Here is a 21,269-nt window from a genome sequence, read left to right as displayed (position 1 = left end):
ATTATTATCAATATTAATTTCTTGATTTTGACAACCATACTGTACCTATGTGATAGAACACCTGTTTGTAGGGAAGACACACTGAAGTATTTAAGGGTGAAGGAGTATCATGTCTGAAAGTTGCTTCCTAAATCGTTGACTAAAATGACAATAATTATGCATATAAATAGGGCATGCTCTAGCGAGAGGAAGATTACAGAGCAAGTGTAAAATGTTAACATTTCTATAAGTATGAAATTTTGTCAAAACATAAAGTTAAGGGAATGCCCTGGTAGTCCAGTAGTTAGGACTCAGCGCTTTCACTGCCAAGGGCCTGGTTTCAATCCCTGTTCGGGGAAACTAAGATCCCACAAGCTGTGTGGCGCGGCCAAAAAAAAAAAACCCCAAAACAAAAAACAAAACAAAAACATAACAAGAAAAACGCACATAAAGTTAAAAACAAAACAGCATAGATAGGGAAAAGTCTGCCATCATAAATTCAACGTTGATTTCACTACAGTGAGTTTTCTGAAAAGTATTTTTCAGGTAAGATGTACTTTTTATCACATAATGACAATTATCATTGTATTTGCTTTATTCTGTGAAGGGATGCATTAGTTAAACATTTCTGCTTACGTTAACTGTGTCAAAGAAAATATATAGCAAGTTGCTTTTTTCAAATGCCTAATGCATTTAGGCATTTTTGTGCATATTTTGGATGGTACACTTGTTTCCACTCAGCCTGAGAGGTTTGGGTTTATGGGGCTTACAAAATATCCCACGATACTGATAGAAACAAGAAATTGATGAAACTAGGAAAACTCAAGAATTGGTTTCTACCAAGAGAGAATATTTAACTAAATAAAAATTGATGTGCTTTTATCAAGTCTTTCCAAAGCAATCAATTTAGTTTTCATATACACACTAACTCTTTTTATTTTTCACATTTTCACTGGTTTATGTGATATTTACACAAACAATTATAAGAACAAGTACAAATGTAAATAGGTTTGGAAACACAGACAGTTAACTTTTGGGATAAGCATAGAGCTCAACTAATAGGAACAAACGTTCACCTACATGTGATAGCTCAGTATCTCCTCCCATTCTTGCTGTGGGCATCACACTGACTGGTGAGAGCTGATTAATCCAGCTAGTCAGGTAATTGTAGATCATTAAAGAAAATTCATGTTTTATTAAATAGTATGCATTTACTGTACTTTGATTAATCATTCTCCTACTGATGGGCATTTCACCAATATATTCTAGGCCCTGATAGCACAGTGTGTTGTAGTTATGACCCATCTCTATGGCAAAACAGCTAACAAGAGGGGAAAGGGAAGTGGTCCCTGATGCTATCTCATTCAGGGGTTTTCAATGTTCCAAGGTTGGCAAATTCAGCACGATTATTTAAAGAGCCTGTTGGTAACATTTTCAGTTGATGGGATTGATTGTCTATCAGAGAAAGCCAGAAATAGCTCAATTGTATTGGTAGGACTCTTCAAGGTGCAAGAGACAGAAAAGAAACTCACATGTATTTAAAGGGGAAGGAATTTATTGGCATATATATCTGAAAAATCTGTGACTTTAGGCACTGCCACCTTCAGGAGTTCAAATTGGTAAACATTTCCATTAAATGTATCTCTTCCCCCCAAATACTGAGATTCATTAAAGGGAGTGAATGATTTACTGGCTGGAGAAATAACACTGATGAGTCACAAATGCCTGTACATTTTAGCCTATGGTGTGTACATCTCTAACAGCATTCCCCAAAATGGGTTCCTTAGGACATCAGTTCTGTTAAGGGATGTTCTGTGAAAATGGGTCCATGATCACATATGTTTGGGAAACACTGAGCTCCACAGTATTCTCTATGCAGAATATTCACAGAATATTTAATATATTGTCGATGAAAAATTAATCATCCAATATAAGAAAGAAGTGAAAAATCTTATTTGAGCCAAATTTGAGGATTATAACCCAGGAAAAACATCTCAGAAAACTCTGAGAACTGTTCCACCTGTTAGAAGTGAAAGCACAGTTATGTAAGTTTTTTGAGACAGGGGGCTGTACATCAAATCACATATTATTGACAGTTTACATAATCCAGATCTAAGCATCATTGTGATGGGTCATGTGACCCCTCACAAGCTTAAGAGGAATGTCATCTTTTAAGTTGCCTTGGTGATGCTGGGAGCATGTTGCTCTTTATGGTTGAGCAGGTATTGCTGCTGATGGGGAGGTTTGGTCAATGCATAATGCAGAGACACAGTGCACAGTAGAAGGGAGAGAGGTGGCCAAAGGGCAGACAAGAATTTTTTATGTTTAAATTTTTCTTGTCTTGGCATAAAATATGAATTTTATTTCACAATGTAAATTTGCATTATAAGTCTACAATATGTGGCATACGTCGTTTTCTTACACTTTTTTGAATGTGAGATCTATTTCTCATGGAACATCTTTTGGGACTTAGTGTTCCTTAAAAGCCATTTCAGCAAACACTGGTCTCTGGCTATGGATAAGATACCCTTGGAGGTGAGGTAGTTGTGGAAACAAGGAATTGTTGACTAAGATGAAAACCGTGGTGAATAATTAAATAAAAGGATGGCAGTTCAAAAAGTTAAGCATAGGGACTTCCCTGGCAGTCCAGCGTTAAGACTCTGCACTTCCAATGCAAGGGGTGCGGGTTTGATACCTGGTTGGAGAACTAAGATCCCACATGCCAAAAAAAAAAAAAAGTTGTATGTAGAGTTACCATTTAGCCCAGAATTCTACTCCTATGTATACACCCATGAGAACTGAAAATATATGTCCACATAAAGACTGGCACATGAATGCTCATAAGCATTATTCATAATAGCTAAGAAGTGGAAACAACCCAAATGTCCATGAACTGATGAATGGAGAAAGAAAATTGGTCTTGGGTGGATCAACAGAGCATTATTCAGCCATCAAGAGGGAAGACATACTAACACCTGCTACAACACACATGAACCTTGAAAGCATTATGCTAAGTGAAAGAAGCCAGACGCAAAAGGCCATATGTTGTATGATTCCATTTGTATGAAATGTCCAGAATAAGCAAGTCCATAGAGACAGAAAGCAAATTAGTGGTTGCCAGAGAATGGAGAGTGACTGCTAATGGGTAGGAGGTTTTTTAGAGGGTGATGCAAATGTTCTGGAATAAGATAATGGTGATTGATGTATAACTCTGTGAATATACTAAAAACCACCAAACAGCACACTTTAAGAGAATGGACTTTATGGTCTGTGAACTCTATCTCCATAGAACTGTTATTAAAATAAAGTAAGGTAAAACAATGACATGAACTGAAATTAAATTGAAATTTGTTTTCTTTTTTGGCCGTGCCACATGTCTTGAGGGATCTTAGTTCCACGACCAGGGATTGAACCTGGGCCCCGGCAGTGAAAGTGCCAAGTCCTAACCACTGGACTGCCAGGGAATTCCCTAAATTGAACTTCTAAATGACTGCCATCTATTGAGTCCATACTGAGTGCCAGGTACTGAGTTTCAGTGGTGTCCCAAGACAATTCTAAACAATATCAGTGATTGAATACTTTCCCTCTGGGTGGACCATTCCCACATCACAGTCGCATCCCTGGTGTCCTAAGTATTTTCTCATTTAATCTTCACGACGACTCATGTGTCAGGTGATTTCATTATTGTTTCTCTTTTACAGAATGTGAAACAAAATTCATATTTTATGGCAAGACAAGAAAAATTTAAACTTTTTTGGGGACCCATGTGTGCCTCCTCCCTCTCCGTTAGTGTATATTGTAAATCTGCATTAACCAGACCTCCTTAGGAGACAACCTTCCTTCTTAATCTTGTAAGGGGCCCTGATGACCCATGACCTACCACTCAGTGCTTCATATGTGAGGTCTGGATTGTGTAAACTGTCAATAAGACGTTATTTGACTCTAACCCTTTGTCTCAACAACTTATATAATTGTGCTTTGACCTCTAACAGGCAGAAGAGTCCTCAGAGCTTTCTGAAAGACTGTCTCTCTGATTATAATTCTTAGGTTGGCTCAAATAAAATTTTCTATTTCTTTCTTATTTGGACTATTGATTAATTTTTTTCGTTGACACAGAGTGAGTAGCCAAATCTCCAAAGCTCCAACAAGTTAAAGAAATTTGACAAAGCCACGTGACGAGTAACAGATGCTTTGCCAGGATCCTAAATCAGGATGTCTGACTCCATGATGTGGTAATTCTATGCAGGAACGTTCCCTGTGGTTTGAAGTCGCTCTTGCATCTAAATGAGAGCAAAGGTCAGGAAAAGAAAGTACTATGTATTAAAAAGGTGAATCAAAAGAAGATGCATGACAGGCACCTTTGCAGTCTGTGTCCTAGAGAGAGGGACAGTCACCTTGAGTCATGGTCATGGCAGGGATTCACTCTTCTCCCTCCCTCCCTCCCTCCCTCCCTCCCTTCCTTCCTTCCTCTATTTATACATACTTTTTGCCGGCCAGGGATTGAACCCACGGCCCCTGCGGTGGAAGCGTGGAGTTTTAACCGCTGGATCACCAGGGAAGTCCCCACTCTACATTTAATCAGAGACATCTGTTCTGGGGCTTTCTACACCCCTGAGAGGAAACATTACGGAAGATGATTGTGATAAAATGGCAGTGCATATGTATCACAGAACACAACCACTGCTTGGGGCTTGGGATTCCTTCTCAAAGTCAATTTCCTCAGTGCATTTTTTTGGTTTTTTTTTTGGCTGTGTTGGGTCTTTGTTGCGGTCCGCGGGCTTATCGTCGTGGCTTCTCTTGTTGCAGAGCGTGGGCTCTAGGCGCCCAGGCTTCAGCAGTTGTGGCACATGGGCTCAGCAATTGGGGCCCGAGGGCTCTAGAGCGGGCTCTAGAGCACAGGCTCAGTAGTTGTGGCGCACAGGCTTAGTTGCTCCACAGCATGTGGGATCTTCCCGAACCAGGGCTTGAACCCATGTCCCCTGCATCAGCAGGCGGATTCTTAACCACTGCGCCACCAGGGAAGCCCCCTCAGTGCGTTTTGTACCCAAATCTCCTTCATGAAGAAACTGAAGTGGAGCAGTTGTGAAACACACACTTTTGCTTTAGATGTTTGAATGACTTCACAACAGGAATGGAGGAAAGCCCAGTCTCACTCTGCTAATTAATTCATCGAATCACAAATGTGTAGGTTTTAAAATTATTTATAGCTTAAGAAAGAGTATTTTCCCAAAAGTACAGGAGAGAACGTAAAAGTTCTTGAACTTGACGGGAGAGAGAAACAACCATAAAATAATTATGCCATCTCTTTTTCTAAGCCATAGGATATTTATAAATAATTTTCTTGGCATGTTAACTGATACTCTTAATCTTTTTGAGGTACAATATGTCTAGGTTATTAGACTCCATGTAATACCATTAAATATTTGTAGGTGATCATTGATTGGTGACGAGGTACAAATTGTATTAACAATGATCCTGATATTCACCCAGATGATGTGGAAGTTGTAGATTATGGAACTACTCAAACTTCAAAAATATTTATCAAACAACATGTATGACAAGCCACTTAGAGATTATTTCTATGTTCTAGGCCCTGTAATAATTGTATTATATAGATTGCTTTGCAATAGTCTTACAACAGCCTTATGGGGTAGATGTTGGCCCCTTTGCAGAGGCGAAGAAATTTGCTCAGGTCAGACATCTAAAAGGTGACAACAGCTGGAATGTAACCAGGCCTGCCCGATTCTAAATACTATGATCTTCACCTGTATACCACACTGACTTTATTTTATATGTCATTGGTTAAGATTTTAAATAAGGGACTTCCCTGGTGGTGCAGTGGATAAGACTCCGTGCTCCCAATGCAGGGGGCTGGGGTTCAATCCCTGGTGAGGGAACCAGATCCCACATGCATGCCACAACCAAGAGTTCGCATGCCACAACTGGGGAGCCTGAGAGCCGCAACTAAGGAGCCCGCCTGCTGCAACTAAGACCTGCTGCAACCAAATAAATAAATATTTAAAAAGATATTAAATAATTTTTATTTGAAATAACATGGTGCATAGATGGATTTTGTTGGATTTAAACCTAAGGTATCTCAAATTGTGTGCTACTAATAAATACTATTACTGTTCCAAGTACTTTACACTTAAAAAAAATCACTTGAAAATGCCTATATAAAATTTTATAATTAAAATAACTTTTTTATTATTGTAAAAGTAATATATATTTATTGGGAAAAATTAATTAATACAGACAAAAATAAGAATCACCCATAAAAGGATACTCAGAGATATGCTTTCTTAATACCTTGGAATAAAGTCTTTCATATACTTTTTTTTTTTTTTAAATACATGGACTCCCGTATTTTTGTTTTTAATTTATTTTTATTTATTTATTTTTGTTTGTGTTGGGTCTTCATTTCTGTGCGAGGGCTTTCTCTAGTTGCGGCAAGCAGGGGCACTCTTCATCGCGGCATATACTTTTTTTTTTTTTGCGGTACACGGGCCTCTCACTGTTGTGGCCTCTCCCGTTGCGGAGCACAGGCTCCGGACGCGCAGGCTCAGCGGCCATGGCGCACGGGCCCAGCCGCTCCGCGGCATGTGGGATCCTCCCGAACCGGGGCACGAACCCGTGTCCCCTGCATCGGCAGGCGGACTCTCAACCACTGCGCCACCAGGGAAACCCCGGCATATACTTTTAAACTAAAATTTTAAATTTCATAGTATAAAACTTTCATAACATATGCAAAATAGAAAAGATATTATAATGAACCCTAGATACCCATTATCCAATTCAAAAAGCAGTTTCCCCTCATAAGAAAGGCCCTTGGAAATCATGCAGGGCTGCTCCCCAAACAATCCTGTAGGCTGATGGCCGTGTCGGTGACCCCTGGGAGATGCTGCAGGGAGCCCGCCTGCCTGACTATTCCAGCTGCTACTGCTCACCACTGCTTTCCCACTGAGACTTGGCTTCCCCGGGCTGCCCCAAGCCAGGCCCGAGCACGGCCAGGGGACTAGTGCATTGGGCCCATTCCTGTGAGACCCAGGACTCCTCCACGAGCAACTTTGGCTCAAGAACTGCCCCCCCACCCCGCCCCAAATCAGCGTGACCTTGCCCTGCAGCCTGAGACACTTGCTACCCAAGTCCCTTCCTTGCCCTTCTCCTTCAGTGGTGTTAGACCTGCATTATGGTCTGAAGGTTCTTCCCCCTTCTCTGGCTCCCTCCCTGTGTTCTTCACAAGTGTTTTCCCCCCTCAAAACCTGTTGCAATCTAATTCCATCTTGGTGACTGCTTCTCAGAGGGCCCCCGACTAACAGAGGAGTTTCTTTCCCCTGTACCCTCCACCCTCACTCACCTCCTTTCAGGCTCTCTCAGCGCCGTGCTTTTTCCTTAATAGCACTTTCACAATTGTAGGTACTTTATTTATTAGTTTCTTTTTTTTTTTCTGTGTCCCCCATCAGACTGTAAACCCTGTTAGGGCAGGAACCACATCTAAAATGAACTCACTGGTGTACCTCGGTGCCTGGCATAGTGCCTAGTACGTAGTGGGCACACAATCAATATTTATGGAATGGGAGGATTTGTTTCTGCTTCTCAAGTCATCTAACGATGCAGGCAGCACTGTCAGCAAGCTGCGTCCTGTGGTTTTTGGTATTTACAGTGGAGACAAAAAGTGTCACGAGGAGAAGTCAGTGGTTGAAAAACAAGAAATCAAACTTCCCTGATATGATGAGTCTTAGAATTGCAAACAGTCAGGACGCCCTGGAAATCAGTGAACCCACTTTGAAAAGTTCTAAAGAGCTGTCATTTCTGATAGGGCTGAGGGATGGCAGGAGTTCAGAGGAGCAGGTCTTCAAAGGGAATCTTCTTGGAAAACTAACAGACGGCCTTGAGACTTGGCCCCATATCAAATTAGCCTTTTCATGTCCATGAGCAGACAGGCTTCTGAGGGATGTGCAGAGATCTGAGTATGAGGGAGAGATGGGAGGAGAAGGTCTTTGCATTGGAATCTGCCATCGCAGGATTCGCCCAGCAGGAATGCTTCCTTAGAACCTGGCTCTGAGCTGTTTCATCTCCTCCACCTCCCCTTAGCACAAGCCCAGACTCCCCCAGGCTCTGTTTCAAGTTGAATAAGAAACCAAATCATTGGCAGTTTATGAGTACACCAGAGGGCCAATGTTTCTTGCCTTAATGTTTGCTGTTACTTTGTGTCCTTGTTAGTTTTGTGTTCTTTTGAGGTTTCTTTCATTTTGGACTGCAGTACACTAGCAGAAGTTTGTTTGGAAATATTTAGTGCTCATAAAGAAGTTTTCAGTGGTAGTGAAGAGGCAATGCTGCACAATGGTTAGTACCATGGCTCTGGACTCTGTTTCAGTCAGGATAGATGAGATTGTGTTGCAGTAACAAACATCACCCAGATCTCATTCATGCAACGTGTCTCAGGAGGCATGGGTTGCTATCACAAAATATCATAGGCTGGGTGGATTAAACAACAGAAATTTATTTCTCACCGTTCTGGAGTCTGGAAAGTCCAAGATCAGGGTGTCAGCAGATTTGGTGTCTGATGAGAGCTCCCTTCCTGGGTTGCAGTTGGCTGCCTTCTCCCTGTGTCCACCTATGACACTCAAGTGCTCGAGAAAGTTCTCTGGTGTCTATAAGGCATTGATTTCATCATAAGGGCCTCCTCTCTCATGACCTCATCTAAACTTAATCATCTCCTAAAGGCCTCACCTCCAAATACCATCATTCTGGGAGTTAGGGCTTCACCAAATGAATTTGGGGGCACAAACATTCAGCCCATAACTGGGTCAGCTGGGGCTGTGCTTCTATCATCCTCCCATTGGAACCCAGGCCCACGGAGCTGTCACCAGCTGGGCATTGCTCTTCAACATGGCAGAGAGAAAGAGAATGTGGTTGAATTAAGCACTGGCCTCTGTCTTCAAGTGACACATGTCCCTTCTGCTCACATTCAAAAACAAGTTACTCATCTATGTGTAACTTCAAAGAGGGGCATGGAAAGTACAATCCTGCCTTGTGCTCAGGAGAGAACTGTATTCTTAGGAACAGCTCCCATTATCACCAGAGTTACACAGTCTAGGTGTTGTTGTGAAGATATTTTCTAGACATGACTCACATTCAAACCAGTGGACTTTGAATAAAGCAGATTACCCTCCATAAAGTGGGTGGGCCTCATCCAATCAGTTGAAGGCCTTAAGAGCAAAGACTGAAGTTTACTCTCCCTCCAAAAAGTTTTGGCCTCAAGCCTGCAACATAGAAACCCTAGAATTTCCAGCTTGCTGCCTGGATTTTGGACTCAATACTGTAACATCAACGCTTCCCTGCATTTTTAGCCTTCTGGGCTCTGCCCTGTGATTTTTGGACTTGCCAGTTCCCACAACTGCATGAGCCAATTCCTTGAAATTTCTCTCTCTCTCTCTCCCTCTCATCTCTTTATCTATCTTCCTTTCTGTCTCCTATGGGTTCTGCTTCTCTGGAAAACCTTGACTAATACATAGTTATACCCCAATTATAGAGTTAACCCCACAACCTGTCAACATCCAGTCCAGAGCTAAGCCTGTTTTGTTGCACCGGCTCCCAAATCACCTAATCCAAATCCAAATCCTGTAATAAGAACTGTCTAACCTTCTCTAATTAAAGAAAGCACTAAATAATGATTCTCAAAATAATGTGTCATAATAAATAGCATGTACATCCACCAGAGTAAATGACATTAAAACATCTAGATGTTGATGCAGTATTGCAATGATATTTGAATTTCTGGAAGCTGTTTTTCTACTTTGGGAAAAGGTAAGGGTTTTGGACTGAACTTGTAGATTTCCTATAGGCCACTATGCCTGCTCTGTGCTACACATCAGACATCCTATAAAAAGAGAATGCTCACTTTTGCCTGCTACTCATTACCTTAGTACTAACCCCTTGCCTTAACCCATCTCTCAAACTTAAACATTCTGCCTTCCACCCTTGCAGTGCCCCTTTGCTTCATCATCCCTTGAAATTCTAGCATTTTATTAATTTATTTGAAATTCCAGCAATTAATGCATAATATTGGTTTCCTGACTTTGGTTTGGGGATGATCCCATTTATGTGGGGTCTCCCCCCCGGTTATACTGCTCTAACCAAACTTGGGCAAACAACCTTCCCAGAGGTTGAATGGCTCTGAGCTTCCTGTTAATGATAACAAAATCACTAAAGTTTGCTGAGTACTTCCTCTGGTCCAGGAACTGTGCTCATAAATTATTTGCACATAAGTTTATTATTTTTTAAAATAAATAAATTTATTTATTTATTTTTGGCTGTGTTGGATCTTCGTTGCTGCACGCAGGCTTTCTCTAGTTACAGCAAGTGGGGGCTATGCTTTGTTGGGGTGTGCGGACTTCTCATGGTGGTGGCTTCTCTTGTTGCAGAGCACAGGCTCTAGGCGCATGGGCTTCAGTAGTTGTGGCACATGGGCTCAGTAGTTGTGGCTTGCAGGCTCTAGAGCACAGGCTCAGTAGTTGTGGTGCACGGGCTTAGTTGCTCCGCAGCATGTGGGATCTTCCCAGACCATGGCTTGAACCCATGTCCCCTGCATCAGCAGGCGGATTCTTAACCACTGCACCACCAGGGAAGTCCTGCACATAAATTTATGAGTTCTAGAGATTATCTTAATCCTGGCAACAATCCCAGGAAGTTGATATATTGTCAAGGACATTGTTACAGATAAGGAAACTGAGGCTCAGAGAGGTTAGACCACTTGCCCAAGGCCACACAGGATCCACTGTGCTGAAGCTGGGCTTCAGATTTTTCTGGCTCCAAAACCTGTGCCTTAATCATAATGCTGTGCCACTCTGCGGGCAGGATCTGGACAGTTCTTAGTGAATCATTTCAACTGTAGGTTCAAAACAACAAGATTAAAGAGGTGTATCAGACAAGGATGGTCAGGGGAGCTAAGCCACCATGAGTGGTGCAGCGTAAGGACATATTGTAGGAATCAGACCTTCCACAATTGTGAGAGTTGCTGGGGAGGTGAGGACCCGAGGAATCACCGACCAGTTGATCTGAGAAGTCAGGAACATCCAGTTGCTAACAGAGGGCCGTGAGGGAGAGCTTGTACAGTTGTGTGTGGCCTCTATGAATCAGCAGGTAAGCTGATGGCAAGATGGTGGGGCTGGGGCTGCTGTTGTTCAGCAGGGCCAGCAGGTGGGAAGAAGAGCTGGATGTAGAGCAAAGGAGAATGAGGATGTACCTGAACCCATTAGGCATCTTTGTGACCATCCGTCACTGCATGTGACTGTGATGTCCTTTGGAGAACAGTGGCTGCTGCTTCCCATCAGCTTTCCCAGTCTCATTCATGTTCCTCTGTTGGCCAGCTCTATCCTGGAGCCGTGCAAGGATGGGGATTCTGGGAGACACAGCTCCCACAGTAACCAGGTAGCACAGCGTAACACAGAGGTTATTCAAGGAGGTCAACAGAAGGCAAGGATTGGATGTGTAGTCAAGGGCCTTGTGATGGTTAATTTTATGTGTCAGTTTGACGGGGCCCAGATATTTGGGCAAAGATTATTCTGGGTGTGTCTGTGTGGGTGTTTTTGGATGTGATTAGCATTTGAATGAGTACACTGAGTAAAAGTAGACTGCCCTCATCCAGGGAGTTGAAGATCTGCCTGACTATTGAGCTGGGACACCAGCCTTTTCCTGTCTTCAGACATTGAAACATCAGCTCTTTTTGTGTCTCGAGTTTGCTGGCTCTTGGACTGGAACTCACACCATTGGCTCTTGAGCTGGAACTTCAGACTTGGACTGAAACTACACCATCGCTGTTGACTTTCCTGGGTCTCCAGCTTGCCAACTGCACATTTTAGGACTTCTCAGCCTCCATAATTGTGTGAACCAGTTTCTTAGAGGAAATCTCTTTCTCTATATATGTACATTCTGTTGGTTCTGTTTCTCTGGAGAACCCGGACTAATGCAGGTCTAGATTTCCCTCTCCACGTGAAAAAACTACTAAAGTCCTGGGAAGAACTTGTGTACTGTTGGTTTAGAGTTAAGAGCTGAAAAGTCCAAGTGTTCTGGTGTGAAAGCTTGCTGGTAGTTTAGTAATTTGGATAAAGGATCTTTTAAATGGATGGAATTTTCCTTGCAGAACACGCTAATGGCTTTGGAAGTTTGAGGCAGCGTCTCTTCGCTTCTTTAGAGCGTTGAGTGACCGCTGAAGCTTGATGCTGACTTGGGGATTGGTTTTCCTCCCTGTTCTTTCTGTGTAGAGCGAGGTCAGACCCAGCACTCTTTTGGTGATGTTATCACATCAACAAACTTTATCACGAAACTTAAAAAAAAAAATCCTTGCTTTAAAACCATGCTACTTCTGTTTTACTGTCACTCTGCTAAATCCCCAAATCACAGCCTTTGAGAACTGGAGGAAATTGTGGAGATAATCTGGCCTGATTTTTCCCAAATTATGTTCCATAAAACATATATTCCTAGATGTTCATAGGTGGCCCTTGAAAAAAGGAATTCAATGACCAATTAGGTTTGAAAAGACTGCATACATTCTTTCCCTTTTGGAGAATCCAAATGCACTTTAATAAAATTTGAGATGCCTCTTAGACTTGAAATGGATGTACCAAGTAGGCAGTTGGTAGATAGGTTTGGATTTCAGGGCCAGGGTTGGAGTTGGATATATAGATTTGGAAGGTAACATGTTTCAAACCATGGGAGCAGGGAATTCCCTGGTGGCCCAGCTCTGCGCTTCCACTGCAGGGGGCATGGGTTTAATCCCTGGTTGGGGAACTAAGATCCTGCAAGCCACATGGCATGGCCAAAAGAACAAAAACGAAAACAAAGCAAAAATCAAGCAAACAATAAAACATGGGAGCAGATGAGATGATGAGGGAGAGTTTAGAAGGAATTAGTGGGTGAGGGCTGCAAGTGCCGCAGCTCTCTTGTGACCATGAGGAAAATACCTGGGAATGGAGCCGAGACCCAGAAGATGGCATTGCTGAGGCAAGTGACAGAGAGAAACTTGGTCAAAAGTCGAGGTACTAAAGCTGATTTTACTGTTGGACTTTTCAGCAATAATACCAGTAAATTCTTTTTGAACTTCAGTGTTTATGTCAGTTCTTATGGAAAGAGTCCTGACTAGTATGACATCTCCCAAATCCTTTTGCACACTTATCTCTATCTGTCTGTGTTTCCCCACCTCCTTCCCTGTCATGGAGGAGAAGCAGCTGACCCTAAGATGCCAGAATTCACCAGTCACCCCTAACGTGAGGAGCAAAGGGGAAGGCCCTCAATCAGTGTCTGTTGTCGACACTTCAGGCAAGAGTGGAGGACTTAGTTAAGAATGGGATAAAACAGTTAAGGATTTTATTTTTATTTTTGGATTGTTAGCAACCAACCCAAACTGACTCTGGCTAACTTAAGCCAAAATGGGATTTTATTGGAAGGATCACAGGTTTTCCTCACAGAATCAAAGAGAGAGCTGAACAAGCTGAACAGCAAACCTGGGGAAGGGGAGGGACCAGAGCTACCCTGGGGAGTCTCAGCAGGATGGCATCACCATCCTCTCTGGGCCGCCCATCTATTGATGTGGTACAGCTCCAAGGCCTGCGCTCTCTGGTTCAAGCTTGAAACAACTTGGGGAGAGGAGATGCTTGTGGGGAGAGAGCCTGAGGCAAGATGAAGCCTCCCGGCCTGATCCCTGGAAGCCCACTCAGCACATCTGAGAGGCGTGGCAACATGCCAGGAGATGTCTCAGGTGACCTCTCTGAGGATGGAGCCATTCCTGGGCTTCTCCAAGATGCCCGAGGCCTACAAGGGATTAAGAGCAACCTCGGCAGGCCTTCACTGCAGGCCTTCACTGCTCGTAAGGCTCAGTGAGGGTGCTGGGGAAGGGCTTCCTTGGTGCTTTGGCTTTCAGGCCTCACACTGTCTCAGACTTTGCCCATCACTGGTTTCTCTGACTTCTTTAATCTTTACTCTTCCCCCCTTAGCCTATGCTCTTCATCTTTGGGAAACTTTTCTTTCACTCTGCTCTTTTCCCTCCTCCAAGCTCCCCAGTTGCTGTAGACTGAATGTTTGTGCCCCCCCACCCCAAATTCTTACGTTGAAACCTAATCCCCAGTGTGATGGCATTTGGAGGTCTTTGGGAGATTATTAGGTTATGAGGGTGGAGCCCTCATGAATGGGATTAGTGTCCTTATAAAAGAGACTCCAGGGAGATCTCCTGCCCCCTCCACCATGAGAGTTTATAGTGAAAAGACAGCTAGCTCTCTGTGGGCTCTCACCAGACATCAAATCTGCTGACACCTTGATCTTGGATTTCCCAGCCTCCAGAACTGTGAGAAATATATTTTTATTCTTTGTAAGCCACCCAGTCTATGGTATTTTGTATAGCAGCCTGAATGGACTAAGACACCACCCTTTAAAAAAAATGATTCTTATTAAAAAATAATCATTATTATTAAAAAAGTTATTCAAGCAGTACCAAAGATTTTTCAGTGAAAAGTAAGTTTTTAAAATTTTCTTCCACCCTGGACTTTATGTCTCTTGCCAGAGGCAGTGATTATTATCAGTCTCCTGAGTATCTTTCCAGATGTAGCATATGTTTATATCTCTATATATAGACCCTACATATTTTATTTTGTAAACACAGGAGAGAAGATTATAAACACACTGTTCAGTACCTTGAATCTTCCACTTGGTGATGTATTGTTCATATCAGAGCACATTGGTCTCATTCTTTTTGATGGCTGTGTCATATTCTACAGTGGATTCCCCACTGATGGACAGGATCTTGTGAATACAAATGATGTTGCAGTGAAGGTCCTTCTACATGGGACTTCAGGCACCTGAGCCAGTACATCTGTCAGAAACAGTAGTGCTTTCTTTTCCAAGAGATATCGAAGCTCAGTTCTGGTTTCCACCAGACTTCCCAGGCGTGGCCCGTGGCCCACCTTGGCTACCGCCTCTTTCTCTCCACTCCTTAAATACCTACAATATGCCCACTGACATACTCAAAGGCCACCAATGACCCCCTTCCTTAGTGCACCACCTCTGACTTTTCTGCAGAATTTGACCCTACTTCCTATCCTTTCCTGAAGCTCTCCTTGCTTAGTGGATAGGAGGGGTAATCTTTGTCCTCGCCTATCTCTCATCATGCTTTTCCTGTGTCCTTTCCTGTCTCCCAAAGGTCACCATTTGGCAGGAGCGTGAGGGCGTGGGACCTGCTGGGCCAGCCCTTTCAGCTCCTGGTTGTCCCACCCAGGGTGTCACACCCACCCGTTGACCTCACTGCCTGGACCCTAGAGGAATGTAAGATTTTGATTTATTTCTCAGTATGGTTAGAAACAAACGCATGTGATTCCATTTATGTAAAAAGGAAAATGCACCTCCCTATATATCTATCTACTTATCTGTCTATCTATCCCTCCATCCACCTACAGAAATCCTCCCAGGAGTTGGCCAAATAGAACACATTGGCAATAGCACAGAGAACGCTATCAATACTCTGTAATAACCTTTATGGGAAGAGAATCTGAAAAAGAATAGATACAAGTATATGTATAACTAAATCACTTTGCTGTACACCTGAAACCAACACAACATTGTAAATCAACTATACTGTAATATAAAATAAAATAAAAATTAAAAAAAATAACACATTGGCAGGCCTGTTTGCAAACTCTGTGTGATATACCAAAATACTAACAGCGATTATTTCTGGATGCTATGATTGTGGATAATTTTTCTACATGCTCAACTGTTTTTTTTTCTAAAATTTCAACAATGGAACATAGATATTAATAATATATTAATATTCATATATTATTATTGTGTCCCAAACCTATCTTCCCCCCAACCCTCTTGCCAATTTAACTTTTACCCTAGAAATTCCTATTTGTCGGAATTCTGGGACTCTTCCTAGGTTTAAAACCTGGTAGGCATGCTTCGTATTCCTTCCCTCTCATATTCTATCTTCCTACTACACTTTGTGGTTATTTGAGTGAATTTCTATCTCCTCTGTTAGATTTTTAGTTCTTAAGGGACACAGACCTTGTCTTATCTCTCTCCCTGGGGCCCATCACACAGCACAGCTCACAAACAGATGCTCCCAAAATGGTTACTGAACCTTCTGCTTGATGCCTCAGGCTTGTCGACATCCTGCAACTGTCACCTGCCTGAGAAATTTCCTCTATAAATAAGCAGTTTCTGTTTCAGGTCTAAACCATAGCCCTTGCTACATATGCCCCATCTCTTACCCCACCCAGGCCTCAAACTTAGAAACTGGAATTAGTGTTGGTATTCAAATCCTTAGCCATGGTACAAAGAGTCAGCCCCCATAAGAACCAAGTCATTGATGTGAAGTTCTTTTTTTCCCTCGACATTCTAGCAGCTGTCATTACATTTGCTGGGGAATTCTCGACGAGATTTTACTTGTCCTCCCATGCTGTTCTTTCTGTGGTTTCCTTGTTTCTTTTTGCGATCCGGTTCCAGATGGCTCAACAGTGCTTCCAAAATGAATATTTTGACAGATTGCTGAATGCTTGCAAACCGTGTCACCTTCGATGCCCTAATACCCCTCCTCTAATATGTCAGCGTTATTGTAATACAAGTAAGTAATACTGCTCAAACAATTCCTCATTGGTGTGAAGTCTTCTCTCTGTATTGACTTTATTCAAAGAAGAAATATTACGGGGAAGGTGGTGATATTTCCTGGATCAAAAATAGGAAGAAAATTAGGCAATCATTTAAATGCCAACAGGAACGAACAATTATTCAGAACTGAACTCAATTTTATTCTGCAATGTTAACAACAGAGATTTTTTATCAGCTCTCCTAATTAAGTATGGTTTAGAATTTAAAAGTCAATGCTGAGGAATGAGGGGAATTGGACGGCAAATAATCTTTACTTGATGTGGTTATGATGTTATCAGTTCATTATTTCTCTGACATTCTTTTAATTCAGTGAAAGGAACAAATGCAATTCTCTGGACCTGTTTGGGCCTCAGCTTGATCGTTTCTTTGACAGTTTTCGTGTTGATGTTCTTGCTCAGGAAGATGAGCTCCGAGCCATTAAAGGACGAATTTAAAAACACAGGTTGGTTTGATGGTTGATCTTTGAAATCTGTTTCCAAGAGGTGGCTATGGTGAATTTCAGTTCCTTTTCTTTTTTCATGTTGAGTATCTCATCCGGTAAGGGCCCTTTTGAGTATGTTAGGTGACAGGTTAAATGAACTCTTGGAAGAAGCGAGCTTTCTTTTAGATTTTTACACCTTCTTTGCTGATGTCCTACAATGTCAGCCTTCCCCAACATTTTTTCTAATTACTCTTTTGAAGTACTGAGGCTTCCTTGGGAAACATCCATCTCTTTGACAAAGTTAGCACATTGATTAAACGTCATGCTATCAGAAACAGCTAGCCAGGTTTGGTATTATTGGGAAAAGTATATTTGGCAAGATCTGTGGCCATATTTTCATACAAATATAAGTATTGTTTGCTTGAGTGAACATTTTACTGCGAAAAATGCTAGAAATGAATCCCAGTTGCTCCTGGATTATTTAAACAATCATCTCAAAGATTTTTATCTTTATTAAGCAGTAGAGAACCAGTCCCAGAGAAGTGGATGTTCTACTTAAAGGCTTTGTAAGATAAAAATATTTCAGCACCTTTGCCCATGATCTAATTCCCGAACACTTTGCAGCCATTGCCCTATTTCTTTATGCATGTATTTTCCATGCATAATCTGTAAAGCATCCACCTCATTTGCTTTCTAGTGCAGTAAAGGGAGGGAGATGGCTGTTCCATATGATTGACTCATTTCTCGTTTTCTGCCTGGGGTCTGAGAGACAGGTGGGGAGTGACTTTAGTGTGACGTTTTGGAAGATGGAGTTACACTGCAGAAGGTTGAGGAAGTAGTAAACGTGCCTTCATAGACATATATGGGGATGTAGTGGAGACTCCTTCCTTCTGTGATCATGACAGATTCATTTTAAAAAAAAAGTAATCTGCCACAAAATGCTCTGTAAGAGAAGCATCTTTACTGTGAATTCTAAAGTGTCACCCAAGACTGATTTTGGTGTGCTGTAACATATGGTAATTTGTCATTTCACATGTGTAAAAAGGCTCAGTACCTTAATGCATCCAAGGGCCAAGTGCGTGAGAAATGAACGTAGTGGGCTGCTTGAGGCTTCGGCGATAGGGGAGCCCATGCCCTGCTTGAAGGAGACAGGTGCTATCGACTCCCAATTGTTTCCATGTAGGAATGTTGGCTCCTAGTGGCCACATTTTGTTTTCTTAAAAAAAAAAAAAAAAAAGAGGCCAGTTGTCTAGATTTGTATGTAAAGTCTCTTGCTTTTCAAATGTGGGCCAATGTAAAACAGACAAGCAAACACTTAAAAACACTGTACGCCCTAAACCAAGCATGTCTTTGAACCCAATGTGGCCCATGGTCTGTCAGTTCATGACTTCTAGTGTAGGACCCACTTATTTGTTCTGTGGGAAGAGACACATCTCACGTTGCTTTGATCCTGGATGTGTGCTGTTAAGTCTGGCACAACCATGCGCCCTGAAAAGTTTAGGTTAACAGTTCTGTTTCTGCATAATCAGGACCGGCTCTCCAGAAGGATGCGAATGCAGACCTGTATGAGAGCGACGATGGCGGGACTGGTGCGGAAACTCTTCTTTCGAGAGGCCTCGGGTACACAGTGGAAGAATGTACGTGTGAAGACTGTGTCAGGAGCAAACCAAAGGTCGATTCTGACCATTTCTTTCCACTCCCAGCCATGGAGGAAGGTGCAACCATTCTTGTCACCACGAAAACAAACGACTACTGCAACAGCCTGCTAGCTGCCTCGAGTGTCACGGGGATGGAGAAATCAGTTTTCCCAGCTAATTAACCATTTCGATGGTATAGAGCTACTTGGAAAATCTTTTGTCAGAAGAAAAGGATGATGTATCGGATCTTTTTAGGATGATTGTACTTATCAGTGGATGATATGGCTTTTTGTTCTCTAATTCTGGAAAATCTTTGTTAGATATATTTTTCTACTTTACTGTTGGGAGCTTAGCTGTGGAAACTTCCTTGGTTTCATGATTAAATTGACTCACTGAAAAGAAAAAGCACTGCAATGTGTAGATTCCATAGTCACACATTTCTGTGGCTAGACCACTTCTCTCCTATACATGTACACATACATTTCATGACAGACTGGATTTCTTTTTATCGTTAAAGGAAAGCAAGGTTATCCTATGTACTTTCTAACTACAGGAGAAGCCTAGAGCCAGCCACACTAATTCAGTGTGCAGTGCATGGCCAGTTCCTGACCTTGTGAGCTTTCAGCTTCATGGAGGCATCAGGCATTATTACAATCATATAAATAAACGTGTAGTTGCAAACTGTGATAAATGGGTACTAGGTATCGTTTTTGCATCTACACGCAGGTAATAATAATGATAGCTAGCACTTATTTACCCTTATTAATGTGCTAGGGGTTGTTCCAAGTGTTTTACCTGTACTAACTCATTTAATATATACAACAAACCACAAGGTAGGTGGATCATTATTATCTGCATGTTACAGATGATGACAGAAACTGAATCAGAGCAAGATCACATAGCCGGTAAATGGCAGGGCCAGATTTAAACCCAGACATTCTGATCTATTCCCTTTTTTCTCTTCACATCAATTTAATTCCATTTCTGAGTTTCCTCATCTCTTTGGGCTACAATCTTAGCCATTATTGGGAGAGGGCTGCCTTCCTTGGGTTGTGCAAAGGTCCTGAGCTGCTATGGAAAGGGCTGTGCAATAGGCAGTGCCCTCTGGTAATCTGTTGACTTTGATCATTGTTAAGATGCCCACTGGCACCACAGCAGAGACCCTCAAGGTCTTGGGGCTTTGTGGCTTTTGTGTCAGGTTTGGGGTATGGAGAAACTTGGTGGGAACTTTTTACCCACTCAGGGCCCATTATGGCTCCATTCCAGGCCTTTGAGGGCCATAGAAGACAACGCAGTATAGTGGTGAAGGCACTGGCTCTTGGAGTTTGACTCCAGACTCTATTACTAGGAAGTTATAGACATTGGGTAACTGTGAGAGTTACTTAACCACTCTATGCCTCAGTTTCCCCATCTGTAAAATGGGGATAATTATAGTATCTATTTATAACGTTGTTTTAAGGATTAAATGAAAATATACACACACATACATTTATTATTTATTTATTCCCATGAAAATTTCTGGTTCATGTTAAGTGCTTTGTGTTAGTTACGTTGCCATCATGGTTTTTATTAGTGCTTTGAGGTCTAGTCTCTTTGAGGGCAGGCACACACTCCTTTTCTGTTATATGGCCTGGGAATATTCCTCCTAGTTTCTCACAAGCCTTCTTCCTTCTCCCCTCACCCCCCTCAATGAGTTTAGATTTTTTCAAAAGCCCAGAAGAGCTGCTGACCTTAGGGTTTTGATTCTTGGTCCTCCAGTACCAGGCTAAATCTCGGGAGGAAGGAATTACAATACTTAAAGGAGGGTGGCTGGTGGTGGAAAATGTAAAGCACCCTCTACAAGTTCAATAACCTATCCCATCTCAAGTGCCATGAAGAAAGGGTACAGGGCGCTAGGAGAAGGTATAACACGTATCCTCATGACAATTCCATGAAGCAAGTATGTGATGTCTCACCAAAAGTTACAGAGGCAGACAGACCTAAACTAGGCTTTCTGCGGGGGAGAGGAGGGATTCAGACACACTGACTCTTTAACTAGAATAACAAATTAGCAAAAACTACAAAGTACAATTTTGAAAATGGGGAAAACAACCCCCCAACCAAACACACAAGTATTTTCATTTTTACATTCTATCATAGTCCCTGCACATGGCTGTATTTTGACTTTGACAAAATTGTAATCATGGTGTACAGACCATTTTGCATGGGGCTTTGTTTTTTTTTGTTTTTGCCAAACCGTGTGGCATGTGAGATCTTACCAGTTCCCTGACCAGGGATCAAACCCATGCTCTCTGCAGTGGAAGCATGTAGGCTTAACCACTGGACACAGGGAAGTTCCCTGCATGGGGCTTTTTTAAACTTATTCTGTTATCACTGGCCTTTCCTTGCATTTCCATAACCTTTATAATTAGCACTTTAAACTACGAGATTCTTTGTGAGGTGGGCCATGATTTGCTTATTCTTCTGTAACCTGGCTTTGGTGCTTTTCATTTTTTCTCTATTATAAATAATGCTGCAGAGTATCCTTCTCCAAAGATCTCTTGATTTCTGCTGAATCCAAAAGGTAAATTTCC

General features: G+C 42.1%; 1 protein-coding gene across 1 annotated transcript; it reads left to right on the top strand.

The window, feature by feature from the left end:
- Nucleotides 1-16,299: 16,299 nt before the first annotated feature.
- TNFRSF17 (TNF receptor superfamily member 17) lies at nucleotides 16,300-18,878 on the top strand. The gene is given in 3 exon segments (XM_065893206.1): nucleotides 16,300-16,598; nucleotides 16,917-17,080; nucleotides 18,589-18,878. Coding segments are annotated over 3 exon segments (753 nt in total).
- The last annotated feature ends 2,391 nt before the right edge of the window (nucleotides 18,879-21,269 follow it).

The sequence above is a fragment of the Phocoena phocoena genome, chromosome 15 (assembly GCF_963924675.1).
Source record: "Phocoena phocoena chromosome 15, mPhoPho1.1, whole genome shotgun sequence".
NCBI classification, from domain to species: Eukaryota; Metazoa; Chordata; class Mammalia; order Artiodactyla; family Phocoenidae; genus Phocoena; species Phocoena phocoena.
The sequence above is the reverse complement of the archived record's forward strand: the minus strand, read 5'-3'. Positions and strand labels throughout refer to the sequence as shown.